At 42.8% G+C, this 19,305-nt stretch overlaps 1 protein-coding gene across 3 annotated transcripts in view; it reads right to left on the bottom strand.

Moving 5' to 3' along the window:
• Positions 1 to 19,305, bottom strand: part of RAD51B (RAD51 paralog B) — a 489,897-nt gene that overhangs the window by 196,391 nt on the left and 274,201 nt on the right. Inside the window, exon 8 of one of the 3 annotated variants that reach the window (XM_084867049.1) lies at positions 13,063 to 13,443. The exons of the other annotated variants lie outside the window; for them this stretch is intronic. Coding sequence (XP_084723175.1) covers positions 13,375 to 13,443 — 69 coding nt within the window. The 3' untranslated portion in view covers positions 13,063 to 13,374. Of the gene's footprint in view, positions 1 to 13,062; positions 13,444 to 19,305 lie in introns of those variants that run through there. 3 annotated transcript variants of the gene reach the window in all.

Here is a 19,305-nt window from a genome sequence, read left to right on the forward strand (position 1 = left end):
GGAGCCTACCAACATATCAACAGTTTTGTTTTGTTTGTTTTCAAACAGATACCATGGTGGACTAAGTAACTGAATAGAGAAGAAATTGGATGGAAGCAGGCCTTCATGAAAGGGAACCTGTTTGAAGAAACTGAAATTGGTATAATAATCCTGGAGGTTTCCAAAAAGGGAGAAAATAGTCAGAAGAAAGCTAAATGAGAGAAAGCGTCTGTTGATTACAAATCATCATAGAATTGCCTTGGGATGCGCCTATGGCGATGAGATGCCAGCAGACATAAAAGGTCAGTTGTTTCCAATAGTCATGCTGTCAGTCCATATTTAAGGAGAGCAGACCGACACAGCAAGCCATAATCAATATCCCAGGACAAAAGGGATTCATTATAGTCTATCTGAGTCATCACGTGGTGTGCATCCACATGTAAATGGAACATGGGACCAGGAATGTGTAGTGTGACAATCACTACAGAGCAATTGAAGCAATAAAAGCTGAGGTTCCAAACCATGCACACAGCAGAGCTATACGTGAACCATGGGAAACTGAATTCCCCAGAAAAGGAAAAGGCTGGAACAAGCTCAAGACCTCTGAAAGTACACCACCAACCACGACGATTTAAAAGTGATGTTACTCAATAATTCTTACTGCCCAATGACCTAACCAGGTAAAATACTAAAAATATGAAATAATAAAGAAGAAATTTTTCTTTTTGCTTAAAGGTTTGCAAAATATAAGGAAAAAATCTGAACAATATTTGGGGGCAGGGGGATCTTCAGCTTACTGAAACTTGCAAAGGTTAAAATGTGATCATCCTAGCTTGGTGCACTTCCACAAATTATAATACCAAATACTGTGGCTACAAAAAGGGAAAAAGAAATGACATTGATCATTATATGTGAATCAAAGCAATGAGTGATTTGTAAGCAACAAGTACTGACTTGCTTTAAAATTTCTGATATAAATAGTCCCAGCTTTTAAATGTAAATTAATTCTGAAAACCACATCCTAAATTAATAACAGCGACAATAATGCATAAGGCACACACTACTTATGGTATTACCATTAGTTAGTAGGCACTAAAACATTCTATCTAAAGGCTCCTTCAAGGAAGAGCTAACTGTCTGGCTGTGGGGAGCATGGTCAGCAGAGAGCCTCCAGCACCAGCCCCATCAGGGCCAGCCTCAGCTTTAGAGGGCCTCTTTGTCCAAGGTCATGCCCTTCCAGAACCTGGCTATGAACTGCAATGCTGGTTCTCTATTAGTCCAGTGGGTGGGTTTTTAATTTTTATTTATATTGGAACTAACTTGGCACCAGGCTGGCGGAAGCCCTATTGAGTCTGTATCACAATCTAATCCTCCCTCTGCTCGGTCCTACCCCTTTCCCTCTCCTTTCACAGTGTTGATTCCTACAACATCTTACACCCCTAAGTCCACCTCAGTATCTGCTTTTGCTGAAGCCAACCTGAAACAGTTAGCTGCTTAAAAATTCTTCCATTCCTTTAACAGGCAACACATATTTATTAAGCACCTATTATGTCCCAGAGACTGTGCCAGACACTGGGAATTCAGTGATGAGTAAATCTCTACTCTTGCCTGGCTTCAATCATGGCAGGGGAAAGGATAATAAATGTATAAACAAGTAAATGAGACCAATTCAGACAGTAATAAATGTCCAGAAGAAAATAAAAGAGGGTAATTGGGGTAGAGAGTGTGTGAGGGGGTAACTGGAGAGCTACTTTATATATTTTTATTGATTTCAGAGAGGAAGGGAGAGGGAGAGAGAGAGAAAAACAGCAATGATGAGAGAGAATCATTGATTGGCTGCCTCCTTCATGCCCCCAACTGGGGCATTTGCCCTGACTGGGAATCGAACTATGACCTCCTGGTTTATAGGTTGACACTCAACCACTGAACCACACTGGCCAGGTAAATGGAGTGCTACTTTGGCTGGAGAGTTCTGGGAAGTCTCTCTAGAAGATGATTATTTAACCAAGTCTTGACAAATCAGACAGGCCAGATATGTGAAGTTCAGAGGTAACAGCGTTCCAGACAGGTGTTTGGACTGTTATAGATGCAAGGGTCCAGAGGCAGGAACGAGCTGGCGTGCTGCAGAGACACAGGAAGATCAATGTGGTTGAAGTGCCGTGTTATGAGATAAGTCAGAGAAGGTATAGACCTGCTCACATATGTTCACTACTGGACACTTACTAGTAGTTTCAGAGATAGAACTATACCTATGTATTCTGGTTAAGAGCACAGGTTTGGGGGCTGACAACCTGGGTTCAAGTCTTGGCTCTGCAACTGATTAGCTGGGAAACCCTGAGCAAGTTACTGACTTCTCTAACCTAGGGCTTACATGACAATATCTTACATGAAGTTGTCATGAGTATTTAGTGAGGTCATAGTGAAAAGTATTTACTTAGCATGATATCAAGCACGTAAGAAGAGCTCAGTAAATTGTAGCTATAATTATTACTTTATCCCCAGCAATTAGCAGTTCCCAACATTTAGCAGTTACTCAGAAAGTATATGTTGATGAAGTTAAGGCAAACTCCTGATTGCATAAATACTCTACTTTTCTGTTTGTACATTAGAGGAAACTATCAAATGCAAAATGAGGAGACAAGGAGGTGACAACGGAGTCTTTATTATTTATTTGTTCAATAAATATTTATTCAGCGATGGCAGGTAAGAAAAAGAGAACTTCCTCCCTCCATGGGGTTATAACCTAGATGAGGAAACAGATGTGCTAAACAAGCCATCCAAGTCCAGGCTACCAGGAGTTCAGAGATGGAGGTCACCTCCAACTGCTCTCTGGTTAGGATGGCTATGGAAGGTCCCCTGAAGGGGGATAGGATTCCTGATGAGTAAAGATGAGAAAAAAGAATTCATCCTGGGCAAACAGGATGGGCTAAGCCAAGTGTAAGAAGAAGGCCAATGGCCCTAACCAGTTTGGCTCGGTGAATAGAGTGTCGGCCTGTGGGCTGAAGGGCCCCAGGTTTGATTCCCAGTCAAGAGCACATGCCTGGGTTGTGGGCTCAATCCCCAGTAGGGGGTGTGCAGAAGACAGCCAATCAATGATTCCCTGTCATCACTGATGCTTCTCTCTCTCTTCTCTCTCTCTCTCTTCCTCTCTGGATATATATTATATATATATTTAAAAATAAATAAAATAAAGCCAATGCATCTTTAGGGAATGCTGAGTCCAGCTGGAGGACGGGAGTTCATGCAGAGGTGTAGTGGAGATGGGTCTGGAAAGGGCCATGTGGACTAGCTTGGCAGGACCTCAGATGCCACAGCAAGGCACGGCCAGGCTGAGAAAGACTGATCCAGACAGACTGAAGCTCCTCTCAGGCCCAAGTAAGGGAGCCTGGAGACAGGGCGGACACCACCAGCCATTAGGCCTCATGATAACCCCGAGAGTAGTCAGACAGGCAGCCTGAGGCAGTGTGTGCTCAAGGTAACAGGCTCGGACGTGAGGCAGGTGGGTACAGACTCAGTCAGTCTGTGCAGAACCCATGAAGAGACACACTTGGGCAGGGGACCATGTGATACCTTTGGAAGGCCGGGGAGGCACTGGCGCTGACTGCCTGGGGTGAGGCTGGGGGCAGGCAGGCAGAAATTACAAGTTTAAAATAATAAAGTCTGAGAACCAAAAGAATTTCAATTTAAACAGAACTTATATTTATTAGACTTGGCAAAAATAATGACCCGAATATTTTAATCATGACATTGTGATCGACAATTTAAAAAGAGCATAAATATGTTTTTCTCACAACAAAGGAAGAAGGAAAAGAGAGAAAGATGGAGAGAAAGGGAAGGTTGTTTGATGCTAACCTTGTGTGACCCTGAATAGCAGCTTACAAGAGGGAAGGACATACAATCTGGGTTTGTCATTGTCCCAGACCCACATGTTAGAGAGAGGGGAAGGTGTCACAGAACAGGCCCTGGTGGGCTAAAGCCCTGATAACATACCAACAGCTACTGGCTAACAGAACACATGGTGACCATGCCAAGATGGCCCACTCACTGGAACTGCTTTTCTCAGCAGACCTTAGGTGCACTGGGTTTTGTTTTTGTTTAACGAGATAACAGACATGAAGGGACCAGTACAGCGCCTGGGGCAAAGCAAACTAGTTCTTTTCCTTTTCCTTCTCATCTTTTCCCCATCCCACAGAAAGGTGAGAAAACCTCTCTTCCTCTGCTAGCTTGAGTTGGGGAAATAGAAAACAGTTCCATGATCTTCAGAAAGAAAAGACGAGGCCAGCCTCCATGGGTGGAAGTCCCTGTGTCACCTGTGAGTGAGCTGGGATGGGTGTGGGAATGGGACCTGTTTCCTGAGAGGTGGACGAAGGCAGGGCTGTGAGCAAACATCAGGCTGCAGGAAAACAAGTGGCCTTTTGTGCTCCGGACACGTTGTCTCGTCCTACCAGCCACTCACCGCAGAGAGCAAGTCCCCGTGCCAGCCGAAACCTCTGACTTCATTCGTTAGAGAAACAGTCAGCCTTCATCACCATTTGCCTCCTGGCAGCTGCAGAGAACGGCACTTGTATCGAAAGATTAGGCAGATAGAAAGCATCGATTCTATGTATGCTGGAGAAAAAGAACCACCACAGGAGCTCCAAGTCATAATGGCCGGAGGGAAAAGGGCCTTCCTGGCTCGGCACAGCATCTTCTCTCTCCATTCTGACCAAACGGTCCCCAGGAGGTCCTGTGTACTGTCTGCCCTTCCTTCGGTGCTGGATATGGAGTGTGGAGTGGAGGCCGTTAAAGGCTTCCAGATCCTGGGGGGAAGGTGCTGTTGTAAGTCATCCCCTCATTACAGGGTAACAGGCACGGGCTATGGCTCTAATCTACACCACAACGTCTGTTCTGAGATGAAGGAAATGGAGGATGGGAGGCCATCTTTATTATTGCAGACATGACACCAGGGGTAATAAGGGTGCCCTGTAAAACTGCTGCTGCTGATAGAGAGGGGCTGGGGGTCCCTGGATAGTGTCCGAGTCACACCCAGTGAAAGGTCTCTCGCTCCAGATGCCTGGGTGGATGCCCTCGAGGTCAGACGGTGGCCGTCTGAATAGACCACACAAAAATAAGGAGAATTGTGGGCCAGAACCATGTTGCTAACGCAGCTTTTTCACAGCCCATGAAGAGCTTTCATTTTTTAGATTGAGATGAATTACACTTAGGGTAGTCAAATTCTCCCAACTAAAACCCTTGTCAGTAAAGTATATTTGGGGGACAATGGAAGACACTATTGGAAATGATTGGTGGAACCTCTGATAATTATATCCGACTCCATTGAACAAAGAGGCCTCGTGAGGTTCTTGTGGCTGGTGGTGATACTAAAGAAGGCTCCAGAATCTCAGAACTGTAAGGCTCCCAGTCTCCACTGGCCAGGGATGATGGGTGCAGGTGAGAAAGAGGGAAAGAAGAGGGGCAGTGAACAAAAGGAGAAAATAAAACAGAGTTCTAAGTTGAAGAAAACACGTCAAAGGCAGGCACTAGAGTGGAGTCCCTGGAGGCAAATGAGTATGGAGACGTACAGCTTCTTAAGGAGATGCAGAACCTGAGTCTGGAGCAAGGCAACTGCTCTGTCCCCGGAAGGTCAGTCTTGGTCTGTGCCAGCTGCTATAACCGAGGACCATAGTCTGGGTGGCTTGTCAGCAACAGAAATTTCTCCCAGTTCTGGAGGCAAGAAATCCAAGGTCAGGGTGCTAGTGTGGAGAGGTTCTGGTGAGAACCCTTGTCTGGGCTGAGGACTAAGTGCCTCCATTTTAAGGCACTAACCCCACCCCGGAGGGCTCCACCACCCAGGAACATGCTGTGTGGCATGACACGGCCTGGCTGTAAGAGCTGAGACCAAGCTGAGAGGTCCAGGGATAAGTATGGGGTTAGCATAATCTGTCAGGTACATTTCCTTGTAAAAACTCATGAATTCTATTTTATAAAAAATGATTTGTTTTCTTTTTATCAAAATCATAATGAAATAACCACTTTCCAACAACTAGGATGGCTGCATGACTGACAGTAAAAAAGTGCCGGTGAGGACGTGGAGAAACTCACTCCTTGACGGTGGAAGAGTTCAATGGTGCACTCACTTTGGAAAACATTTCGGCAGTTCTTCCAAATATTAAAACACAGAATTAACACAAGACCCAACATTTCCCCTCCTAGGGGCATTCCCAAGAGCAGTGAAAACATGTCCTTGCACAAACTTGTGCACAAATGTCCACAGCAGCATGATTGAATTAGATATCTAAAAAGTAGAAACAACCCAAATCCACAGAGACAAGGAAGTAGATGAGTAGTCGCCCAGTGGTGGGGGGCAGTATGAGGAGATGGAGGATAAGTGACTGCTAATGAGCACAGGATTTCTTTTTGGGGTGAAAATGTTCTAAAATTTAATAATGGCAATAGTTGCACAACACTGAATGTACCAAAAAGACTTAATTTTATGGTATGTGAATTATATTTCCATAAAACTGCTAAAAGTGCTTCTGAAACACCGTGCTAATTTGTAAGTGTTCCAAATAATTCTGCTAGTAGAGCCTATAAAGAAAGACCTACAAAAGCAAGGAGGAAACATAGATGAGTGAGGTGGGTCAAGTGGATCAAAAATAGGGAGCCAGAGGGAGCGGTGGGGACTTGGGCAGTGGGAGAAAGGAGCATGCCTGCTCCAAAGGAGGCAGCAGCTATGCAGGTGCGATCAGTCCATCAACCTGCAAAAACACAGCCCCGTGTTGCCAGATCTTCCACTTTTTGAGAATTCAGAAACCTGGATTTTTATGTTTCTCAGTTTTTGTTGTTGTTGTTCTTTTTAAAAATATATTTTTATTCATTTCAGAAAGGAAGAGAGAGGGAGAGAGAGAGAAACATCAATGATGAGAGAGCATCATTGACTGGCTGCCTTCTGCACATGCCTCCACTGAGGATCGAGTCCACAATCCAGGCATGTGCCCTGACCAGGAATTAAACTGTGACCTCCAGGTTCATTGGTCAATGCTCAACCATTGAGCCACACTAGCCAGGCTGTCTCTCAGTTTTTTAATATGGACACAGAATTCAAATTTTCTTAAAGACATGATTGAGGATCCCATGATTGCCAGCTTGTGACCTTGGACCACCTTTTCTAGGCCATTAGTAAAGTTGATTGCATTCAAGGACCTCAGAGGCCTTAATATATTAGGTAACCCTCACAACTTGGAAAATCCAACCAGGTGACAAACTTATCAGAGGCCGTGTGAAACAAGAGTGTACATTGCAGACGGAAAGTGTGGCATTTGTGAGGGAGGGGGTTCCAGCAGCCTACACAAGGCTGCTAAGTGATTGCCACTGAAGCCAGGCTCCTGAGCTCTAGGACACTGCTGGCCCATCTTGTGATATGAAAGCAGGTTCTGGACTATCTGGTTCATTTTTCATTGCTCCATTGAACAGCAGGAGGGAACGGACTCACAGTCTTGTGAACACCAATTCAAGATGCAGCTCATTCTTCCAGAGTCAGGAGGGGACAGACACTAGAATCCAGGTGCTCTGTGGGCCGGAAGAGATTTAAATCCCTGAGCTGGCTCAGAAGCAAGCAATATTTTTTCCAATAATTCTCTTCTCAAGAAATTTCCCAGGACAGGGAGTTTGGAGGCAAATATATCACTGCTCACATAATTGAAATAGCAGGTGAATAAAGGGGGAGGGGTCAGCTGACTTGATGAAGGGTCATACAGGTGTCCTTGGAAATCAGCAAGAGCTGGAGAATCGATTTGTGTGCTTTCTCAGAGACATAAGGAACAGATTGTTACAGTTAGCTAAGGACTGCATACACATGACACTCCTTCTGAGTGGACATCTGCAAATCTCTACAGAGCCAGCCGTCATTTAGAATCCAGGTCAGCCAGGGAAAGCAGAGAGGGAACATGTACTTCTGTGTCTCCAAGAACGACTCCCTGGAGCAGCACACACAGATAATGGCCTGGAAAGGGTCAGTGTGCTGCTAGCCTTTGACTGAAGCTCCCAACCTCATTTTTAAAATGTATTAGTCATGTGTAGGAACATAACAGAATCTAAAATATGTTCTGCCATAGAAACAACAAACATGGTTGTGAAATGCCCAGTTAGTGATTCCTAAAAATCTCTCTCCATAGATTCCTGATGCACAGTCTAAATAAAATACACTCTCTACTATGTTCGGCTCCCTTTCTCTCCTGCTGACTTGAACTAACCCGCTTCAAATACTTCAAGTACTTCTCAACTGACCTCTTTCTTGGCCCATACTATGATCGTCTACTGGACTTCTCCACCTGAATATCTTGTCTCATTAGCACTTAATTTCAACTCAGCATGTCACAAAGAGCCCTCACCATTCTCCAAGGCTGACTTGAGTCCCTAACCTGGGCATAATTCAAAAACATCAATTCTTGTATCCAACCGGTCACTGTAGTTTGCCCATGTGACTTTTCAGATGCACATCTAATCTATCCCCACACCTTTGCCCCTGCAACTACCACTCAGGCCTCTGCAACAGCTTTCTGACCTGTCTCTTGTCACCACACCACACTATCATCAGAAGTCTCTTCTGAAAACATAATCAAATCAAGTTACTCTTTCTTAAAAACGTCAGTGCTTACAGGATAGTGCCTTAATATGCTGTACAAGGCTCATCACAATCTTATCCCAATGTAACCTTCTTGGGCTCATTTTTTGCCACAACCCCATTTTATAAAATGTATTATGCTACCCCTTTATGCTCCTCACATCTCTTTGCATTTACAGATGCTGTTCCCTTTATCTATTATGTTCCTCCCACCTTTGTCAATCTGCAGAATGTCTAGATATTCTTAAAATTTCAACTCAAATATTTCCTTTGCAGAAGTATTTGCTGTCTCTTCTGTGCTTTCCCAACTATTTTGCTCATACTAATTGCAAAGCACTAATACCTCAGGTCCGGGTTGATGTCTTAGTCACAACTGTATCTCCAACGTAGTCACTAGTACCACAAAGATGATTAATAAATATCTGTGATCTGAATGAATAAACCAGCAGATAAAAACATTAAAAAAGCAAGAGAAGTGGACTCTCTATTATAACTTAAAATGATACTCATAAATCTAACAATGAACATTTCTTCTAAAATAAACTTCTTGATGAAGAATATTAGCCAGACAAAATCATGTAATCACAATATATATGTACTTGGCTTAGCCAGCCAGAATGGACTTTTCAGTCCTATGAATATGGTCTCTTAGGGAAAACAATTAGTATAGTACCTGACAAATAATAAGCTCTGTATGTATATTTGTTGTTGTCATTATATTAAAGGGTTATAATCTGACCCCTAGCCCATTTAAATAAACATAAAAAATAAGTTGTTACAATGGAATTCTGTCGAAGTAAGCAGCCTGTAATACCTGACGCTATACTAAAAATGAAAATACCTACACATACCCAAGTTTCCTAATGCACCTGAAAATACCCCGCTTCCAACACATGTAAGCCAGTGGCCTCTGGCCATGGACCCTCCTTCCCCCCTCAATCTGAGGACAGTGGGCAGTAGCTTCTAGGATTTTCTATAAACCAACCTCAAGTCAACTTAGCTGACCTCCTTGATCTGCACAGCCAACCAGCACCTACAGTTATTTTCTAGAGGCCTGAATGAGTCAAAAGAAGAAAATGATTAATCAACTTGGAGAGATTTGAAAGCTGGCAGAGGGCCACTGTGTGAGTAAAACCTTTCAGCCCTGCGGGACCACAGCCATTGGAAAGTTTGGGGATTTCCATAGCTGAGCACTTTTGGCCGGTGTGCTATGGTCCTCTGACCTCGCAATAAAGACAGAACAGACCAAACCGGGTGATTTACTTCTGACAATATCCTATGTCTGCTGCCTCTGGCTGTTCACTCTGACTTGACAAAACCAAAGTTATTCCCCCTGAGGCTTATGACTTTGGAACTCGCTCAGAAAATTCCCTCTGCTTTTTCCTCCCGATGGATGTCATTCCCAGTCCTTGGCTTCACTTTTATTGTAGCATGAGGCTTACATTATGAGTGTATGTACAGTACAACTAGCACAGTGCTTGGCAAACAGTAGGGGGTCTGCTCTTTTTCGGTCCAGGTTGGTCTCCCAACTATATAGCGACACCTTACTTGTCTTTGTTTTGACAATTGTTAACCTAACAGTGCCATTTAAGGTAGATTTTCCTCCTTAAGATTGGTGCCACTTGCCACTGTTCCTCATTTCATCTATCAGAATTTTTCCATTGCTTTAATCGGGGATTTGATTTCTGAAGCTTTTTTTTTTTTTAAATCCTCACGTGAGGACATTTTTCCCCATTGATGTTTAGAGAGAGGGGGGCAGGGAGAGGGAGAGAGAGAGAAACATCATCGACTTGAGAGAGACACCTTGATAGTCTGCCTCCTACACAAGCCACGATCAAGGCCAGGGACGAAGCCTGCATCCCAGATACATGCCCTCGACTGGGGATCAAACCCTCAACCCTTAGGTCCAAGGACCAATGTTTCTAACCACTAAGAAAAAACAGCCAGGGCTGCATTTTAAAAATATGTTTTCATTGCCTTTTAGAAAAAGGGAGAAGTGAGAGAGAAACATCAGTGATGAGAGAGAAACATTGATATGCTGCCTCCTACAACCCCTCCCTCCCAACGAGGGATCGAGTCCATAACCCGGGCATGTGCCCTCACTGGAACTCGAACCCATGACCTCTTGGTGTATGTATAGGTCAACACTCAACCACTGAGCCACAATAGCCGGGCTGCATTTTTTTTAAAGACATTACTCCAATAATATCTAGCCTTTATCCCCATAGAGCGCCTCCAACACTGCCTCTGAGCAGTATAACTGCATGTCCCCTGTTTGTTATTTAACATGCAGTGTATTATGATGTGAGAAGAGCTGCTCACATTTCTGATCTGTCTCCTCCAGTATGTCTCTACTTCCATTTCCTTGTCCTTTCATGAGAGGCACACTGCCCTCTGCTTCTCTTTTACTTAAACATATCAATCACTTGGATTTTACTGCCCTCCCTTTCCTGGTTCTGTTTTCTGTTCTGTCACTGCATCACGATGCATTCTTCATGTCCACTATCACTAACCTGTCAGAGGATATCCTAATGCCCGATTGTTTATTGGGCTCTTGTCCCTGTTTTTCTCTTTCCTATCATCTATTTTCCTTACATAGTTTCTTAGGATCTCATCCATTAACTTAATAAATAAATAAATTTAGGTAAAGCTTTCTGCTGAACTCTCTTCCCTGCCAAGAAGAAAAAAAAAATCCAAGAATCTCTCTATTCAGCAAACTAGTTGCTTGAACATTGTCATATGTCTCAAAGATGCCTAGAAACATATATATGTAAACTTTCACTGACAGGGTTCCTATCCATTGATTCATGCCTCTTGGGGCACTTGCAGAGCATGGATAGCTGCTGCTTTCACTGCACTGGCATGAAGAGAGGGCCTGGGGATTTTGCCTTTCGGCCCACAGGTCAGTAAACACATTGGGAATTAACAGTGAAGAGATAAGAAGCTCGGGAGAAGGAGACTAAAATGCTGACTTGGAGGAGAAAAAATGGAGGGAATTTTAAGAAAAGGAACAGAAGTTATGGACTGTCAGACCAAATAAGGAAAAGAAAGGGAGAGATGAAATAGGGTTGGAGAAAAGAAGATTTAGAGAGAAAAGAAGATTAGAGAGAGGAAAGAGGAGAGGTTAAGGAAAAGAAAGAAATAAGGGACAGAGGCAAAGAGGAAAGGAAAAGGTGGCACACAGCTGGCTATGCATCCACTTGAAAAAGAAGCATGAAGGAAAATATTTAGGAATAAGTAAATACAGATGAGAAAACATTCCAAATCAATGTGTCATCCTCATTTTAAAAATCCCCTTTGTTATTGTAATCTACTCTCCACAATATGGCTTCTTGTTATAAATCCTTCTGCCTATAGAACCAGAAATAGCTGCTTTGCTGATTCATTTGAAGTCAGTCACTCTCATCAAAGCCCTCAAGGACTCAAATCCTGTGGATCTACACAACTCACAAGTGAGAAAGCAACTCACTGGGATGTTCCCATAGTTTACCTCTATTGCTGGCCCTTATTTTGGCCTTCCATGTGTGATGATGATGATGGTGGTGATTTTTATCACATTCAAAGAATTCTTAAAATTCATTTTGCTACAGACAACTTCAGTAACCAATGATTCCTCCTGTTAATTCCTGATGTACATTCTAAAAGGACATGAAAAGTATAGCCATACATTCCTAAACTGAATAAGTATGTATATTCATGGCAACTCCTAAGAAAAAGAAATCCCTGAATAGCTGCCCATTTCTTTGGCTTTAAGGATTAATGAATTCTTACCCTGTAAAATCCTGTGAAACAGATTTGTAGTGGACATTGGTTATCTTTGAACCTCCCCTGATTTGGTTTGAGGAACTAGCCTGACCTTCATTATAGCTGGTGCTAGTAGGACTGTCAATCAAGGTCAGGGACTTTCCCAGCCAAGGAGCAGGCCTATATCTCAAGCTAATCAGCCAATCAGAACCTCTCCTGGAAATCTGAATAATCAACTAAACAATAAAGATCAGGAAATGTCCGGAGAGGGTTCATCCCAGAAATGGAACCATGATATAACTACTAGTTTCTGTTTCCTTTTCCTAGAGTTACTACTTTTCCTTCAATTATATAACCTATTTCCATAGCCATTCAAACTTCCTGTTTTCTTTTAAGTTAGGCAGAGTTAGTTTCTTTTGCTTGTAACCAAAAAGTCTCAACCAATGCAATCCACATTATGTTGAATCAAAAAGTCATCTGTGTAAGACTGTCCTGCAGTTTGATGCCTTTATAACCTCTCAACTAGCTACCAGCCTGTTCTCTGTACCTTCTCAGCTCTGGAAACAGTTGAACGTTTTTTAACAGATTCTGAAGAACAGGGAGAGAATGCAGTGACATGCTAAAAATAATATGAGATATTTCAAGTCCAAGTTGAAATTTTATTATGAGATGAGGATGTCGTAGCCTGACCTGTATTGGTACCAGACACTGGTCCAAACCATTCTGTCAGATCCTACGCCATTAATTTTGAAAAGTGGCAATCTAGAGAGCAGGGTGGGATACAAAGATGCAACTAATTCACAACACGGCTCTCATCCTGGCCCCAGATGGGAGGCTTGTGGAACCAAAAAGATACAGCACGCCCCACACTAGAGCTGGGATACTCCCCTGCTGGTTACAGTTTTCAGGGCCAGCCTCTGTCTGGACCCAGGTTGACTGACCAACTGAAGAGGGAGCACTGTCCAGCATATGCCAAGGGCCTTGTTGGAAGGTAGTTGAGCCGAGGCGTGCAGACTGGTGCTGTTGCTACCAACATCCTGGAGATTGCTCTACTCTGAAACTGGCTGTGCGCAGATTTCATTGAAGATGTCTACTCCATGAGGTTTTTTCTTTCTCACCTTGCAACAAATAAAACAGTGAAAGTGGTAATCCCTGTCACAGTGAAGAGTAAGCAAGAGGCATCTTATATAATGTCACACTTTTTCCTACACTGAAAGTTGCCCAAAAGTTTCATCATCTTGATTCTGATCACATACTAATCTAAAATGCAATGTGTTGCTCATCTTATCCACAAAAGCCCCTCCAGGAAAGGTGGTATTTTTGGTTTTTTTTAATCATCACCAAGAATATGTTTCTATTTATTTTTAGAGAGAGAGGAAGGGGGAGAGAGAAACATTGATGTGACAGAGAGTCCTCATTAGGTTGCTTCCCGTATGGGCTTCAACCAGGAATTGAACCCACAACCTAGGTATGCCCTGAACTGGGAATCGAATCTGCAAGTTTTTGGTGCATGGGATGGTGCTCCAACCAAATGAGTCACCCCCGCCAGGACAGGAAAAAGTTTTATAAGAAACCCTAACTGCCAAGAATTCCACAGGTGGGCAAAGAACACAATTAGGCAAATTGTGACTAGGTTCTCCAATTCCTAGCAATTAAAAGCATTAGCTTGATCAGTAAGACAACTGTAAATCAATGTTAAAGATTTAAATGTAATATCTAACTTGATGTAAGAGAAAATAATTACTTCCCAGCTGGCTATAGACATTTATTTACAAGTGAGCTTTCAATTTATGAATTTTCAAAAACAAAAAGCTATGTCTCAAAATGTGCCAGTCCACTTTGCCCATCAGCAAAAGAGATTACCTACTGCATAAACACAATAGCTTTGGGGGCTTAGGAACAAGTAGACTTTTGGAACCTATATGTTTATAAGTGAAGAACTTCTGTAGAATTTTTCAAACACATTCAGTTTTCTCCTCAAATCTGCTAGTTTCTAAGGTTCCAGGTAGGTCGCTGAAAATATCATATTTGATTCCCACACAGTCTATAAAAAGCTACAAAAGCTGAGACCTAGAAAGAACCTTAAAAATCACTTAAATTAAATTTCATCATTTTGCAAAGGTCTAATGGCATGTGAGGACCAACCCAGAAGTAATTACCTTGATCCTTCTCACCTTCCCCCAAAAAAGAAGTAATTACTTGATATAAGTCACACAGCTGGTAAGTAGCCAGGATAAATCTCACACACAGGTTATCTGACTTATGTCCAGAGTTTGTTTCACTATAATTGAGTGCTTTAAAACAATGCTATTAATTCTCTTTCATTCATTCACTCAATACAAATTTATGAAACACATCTAATATCCCAGGAACCATTATAGGTATGCACAAAATGATAAATAGAACTAAGTTCCTTTAAAAAAAAAATTAAAGTTGGTTTCTAAAAGTGTTATCTCTCAATGTTTTAGTATATTTTCATATTAGGGTAAAGGCAAGAGAATTGAGACAAAAGATGAAATAATGTTGTACAATCCTAAAAATTATGATTCAACATCAAGTAAGCAGGGTGTGAATTGTTCTTGCTTAATAGAAAACATTTTTACTAATTTAGTAAACTAAGGCGTAGAAAGTATTCCTAGTAAGGCCAAAAAACCATTATAACCTCCGGCCCTGGCCTAGACATGAGACCTCTAGTCTTGCCTAAGAAGGTTAAAAAGGAGCTATGGTGAAAAATAACATGGGTTTTGAAGCTAGAGAAACATGGGTTTAAATTCTGCCTCTGCCACTAATAGTGTGTCCCTTGGACAAATTATTAACCCACCCTTACTCTCATCTTTTTTCAACTCTGAAATGGGGATAAAACCAGTTACCCTGGATGATTACTGTAAAAAATATACATGTATATAAATCATTTACCTCGGTCTTCAACATATTACTTATCATTATCACCACTAATAATAATAATTAATGGTATAATAATATGACCTGTAGAACAATTCTATAGGAATGAAAACAAATACATGGGAGAGAACAAGATGGCGGTGTAAGCAAACACCTATACACTCTGCCTCCCACAAACAGATCAAAATAACAAATAAATACGGAACAATCGTCATCCAGAACCTCTGGAAAACTGGCTGAATGGAGGTCCTTCAACTAGAGAAGAAGAAAGCATATTGAGGCTGGTAGGAGGTCCCGAGGCCCAAAGTGGGGCAGGACCAGCACCGTGTCCCGATTTTTTAATTGGGAGGGAGATCACCTCTGCGGAGGCCACCCAGAGGAGCAAGGGGACCCAGCCGCACACCAGACGCCCAGCCCAGTGTCCCAGAGCTGGGAAAAGAAGTCCCCATAACTACAGGCAGTAAAAACCAGTGCGGATTGAGGCTCAGTGACACAGAGGCTGCTGGAGACCCAGCTGCTCTCTTAAAAGGCAGGCACACAAACTGAACTTAGGAATTGCTTCCTCTGAGCTCCAGCACCAGGACGAGGCTTTGGGAGGGCACAGATACATATGAGGAGGAACTGGATTGTCTGGCATCAGGGCAGGTACTCAGGGATGGCTTTCTGCCAGACCAAGGCGCTCAGAGGGATCATGCTGGGACCTCCCAGGTCGCAGGGCTAACTGGCAGCCATTTCTGTTTGCTCCACCCTAGTGATTCCCTGAGATCCCGCCCATCCAATTTGCAGCCCCATTCAAGCTGTGTGCAGCAGATTTTGCATATGAAGGGCCTGTTCTTGCTCAGGGTAAAATCTCTCAAACAAGCTGCAGCTGGGTCAGGAAGTCCTAAATCTATAATAATAAAAACATAATATGCTAATTAGACTGGACAGCCTTCCAGATGACGTTCCAGATGAAGCCGGGGCTTCGAGAGCTGAGGCAAGCTACCGCAGCTGCGAGGGCCAAACCCCTTGCATAAATTTCCTGCATCAGGCTTCTAGTCTATCAATAAAAGACCCAAGACATAGCACTGGCACCAGCCTGCCTTGTTTCACAGCTGGGCCTCATTTGGGCACTTCCAAACCCAATACAAAAAAGAGGAATCTCCAGATCTCTCTGTAACTGCTACTGGGTGGCCCCAGGCAGTGGCTGACCATATTCCTCCCTGGAGACCCAAGAGCTGGTGTACCCAGTGGTTAGTGTCAGACCATACCAGACTATAACTTTTCACATCCATTAGCGACACACTCAAGGGGCAAACTCAGCACCAAATTCTGCTCCATAAGGTGTCTCCTGCACAACAGCTCTCCCAGTGTAGTCACAGCTGGTCCTCACAGCCAATTGGCCTGAAGGTCAATTTCTCCCAGTGAAACCAACAGCAATCAAGTCTCAATTACACCAAGACTGTGCTCACAGCCCACAGTGTCCACCTCAGGTGTTTGGGGAGGCTGAGCCACTGGGCCCTACAGAACTCCTACTATACAAGACCACTCTATCAACTCAAGGAGACATAGCAGCTCTACCCAATACATAGAAACAAACACAGGGAAGAAGCAAAATGTGGAGACAAAGAAACATGTCACAAATAAAAGAAATGGAAGAAAGCAAACTACTATATACAGAGTTCAAAACTACGGTTATAAGGTTACTCAAGAATCTTTTAAAAATCTCCAAGGGACTGAGTGAGACATTCAAGGATGAGTAAGAATGCAAAAAAAAAAAAAAAAAAAAAAAAAAAGGAAAAGTACCAGTCAAAAATTAAGCATACACTGACTGAAATAAAGAATAATATACATAGATTCAACAGTAGACTAGAGGATACCAAGAATCAAATCAATGATTTGAAATATGAGGAAGCAAACACCCAACCAGAAGAGCAAAAAGAGAAAAAGAATTCAAAAATATAAAGATAGTGTAAGGAGCCTCTGGGACAACTTCAAGTGTACCAACATCTGCATTTATGATGGTGCCAGAAGAAGAGAAGAAGATATTGAAAACCTATTTGAAAAAATAATGATAGAAAACTTCCCTTACCTGCTGAAAGAAATAGACTTACAAGTCCAGAAAGCACAGAGAGACCCAAAAAGGAGGAACCCAAAGAGGACCACACCAAGACACATCATAATTAAAATGTCAAGGGCAAAAGACAAAGACTATTAAAAGCAGCAAGAGAAAAGCAATTAATTACCTAAAAGGGAGTGCACATAAGACTGTCAGCTGATTTCTCAACAGAAACTATGCAGGCCAGAAGGGAGTGGCAAGAAATATTCAAAGTGATGAATCGCAAGGACCTACAACAAAGATTACTCTACCCAGCAAAGCTATCATTTAGAATTGAAGGTCAGATAGAGAGCTTCACAGACAAGAAAAAGCTAAAGGAGTTCATTACCACCAAACCAGTATTATATGAAATATTGAAAGAGGAGGAGGAGAAGGAAGAAGATAAGAAGGAGGAGAAGGAGGGTGGGGGGTGGATAAGTTGTTGTTGTTGTTGGGTGGCTGAGTAGGGATTTAAATCCTGGGAGTTTTTAGACAGAATGATTGGCTCTAGCCTGAACCCCGAGGGTGGTGATCCTGAGGCTCCAGAACCTGCTTCTGGGAGTTCGAAGAGTTCTACCTCCGTCTCAGACATGTGGTGTTCCATACCAGAAGGCATGGCAAGAAAATCTGGGAGGGACTATCTGGAGAAAGGCAGGAGGGCCCCACTGCCTTCTCAGACAGAGCTAGAGCCTTGGAGGACATATATCTCTACCTCTTATAAGTATACCTCTGACCACAAACTTGGGACAAGGAGCTATCATTGGATCATTAAAGATATCTCCATGCCTAGAAAAATCCAAAAGCCTTGGTCACCACTTGCAACACTTTTTCTTTGAATTAAAATATCCTTGAAGGCTTATTCCATCAAAATTCTATTCTGTATGACCAGCACCTAGCACAGTGCCTACCATGTTGATAAGACACAGTAAACATTTCTGGAGGGAAGAAGAGGAAAGTCAGGAAGGATGCTCAAATAGTATATCCCCGCATGATTATCAGAGGCCTGGCTCATTAGCTGTACTGGCCTGGGAGGTAGGATATTTGGGTTCTACCCAGTCTGGATCCAGCTGTATAAAACTGGCAAGTCTCTTATTCTCTCTGGCCCTCAGTTGGCTCATATTATCTCACTTATAGATGAAATGACCTATCAGTGAGATAATATGTAAAGGAGTCTTGCTCAATGTCCCAGAAGAGGCTTTAAAAAAACAAAAGAAACAAACAAACAAAAAAAAACACCACACCTGTGTTTACGGAGTGTGCTGCTTTCCATCTTATAAACTCCATTCTCGTTTAGCTTGGCTCCCTCCTTTTACATATGAGGAAACTAACAGAGAAGTATGAGACAAGTCCAAGGTCACCCAAAGTTACAGGACACCTAAGACAGCAGTCAGGCCCCTCGGCCCTCAGCCTGCTGCCTTTCTTCTCTACATACTGCTTCCTGGCTTGTTAGGTGAACTTGCTTCTCTCCTGCTGTCCAGGAAGAAGCCTTTAAAAATAACAACACACATGATTGTCTTGAGCAAGATTCATCATAAAACACCAAAAGAAAATAGCGTATATAGAGTTTAATCCTCAGAGATGAAAATTGTACTGTATTTCTCAATAGTTTGCTCCAGTGTTGCTTGTTAGCAGATATTTCCTTGTGTCTCTCCCAAATCCTTCATCCTGCAATTTAAGCCTCTTGCGTTATTCTCAGGTGAGATGGAAAACACGGGTCACTATGTTCTTCTAGATGTTTTTAAGCACACAAAGACTGCTATTAAACTGCCCTTTGTCCTCCTTTCCTTCCAAGCTGACTAATCCCAGTTTCTTTAAATTCCCTCATAATTCTTCTTTCCCAATCCTTTAATCACCTTTGTGGCTGAACTCTCAGGCACCTCTCCACTCGGCCCCTCCCCGTGAATTAGTAATCACAGCACTGGGCACAATTTCCAACCATGATTTGAATGTCTACTAGCAAGCTGATTGTGCCACGGCGCCTACAGGACAGTTCCCTAAATTA

This window comes from Pipistrellus hanaki (genome assembly GCF_964339955.1).
Source record: "Pipistrellus hanaki genome assembly, chromosome: 1".
Taxonomy (NCBI): Eukaryota; Metazoa; Chordata; class Mammalia; order Chiroptera; family Vespertilionidae; genus Pipistrellus; species Pipistrellus hanaki.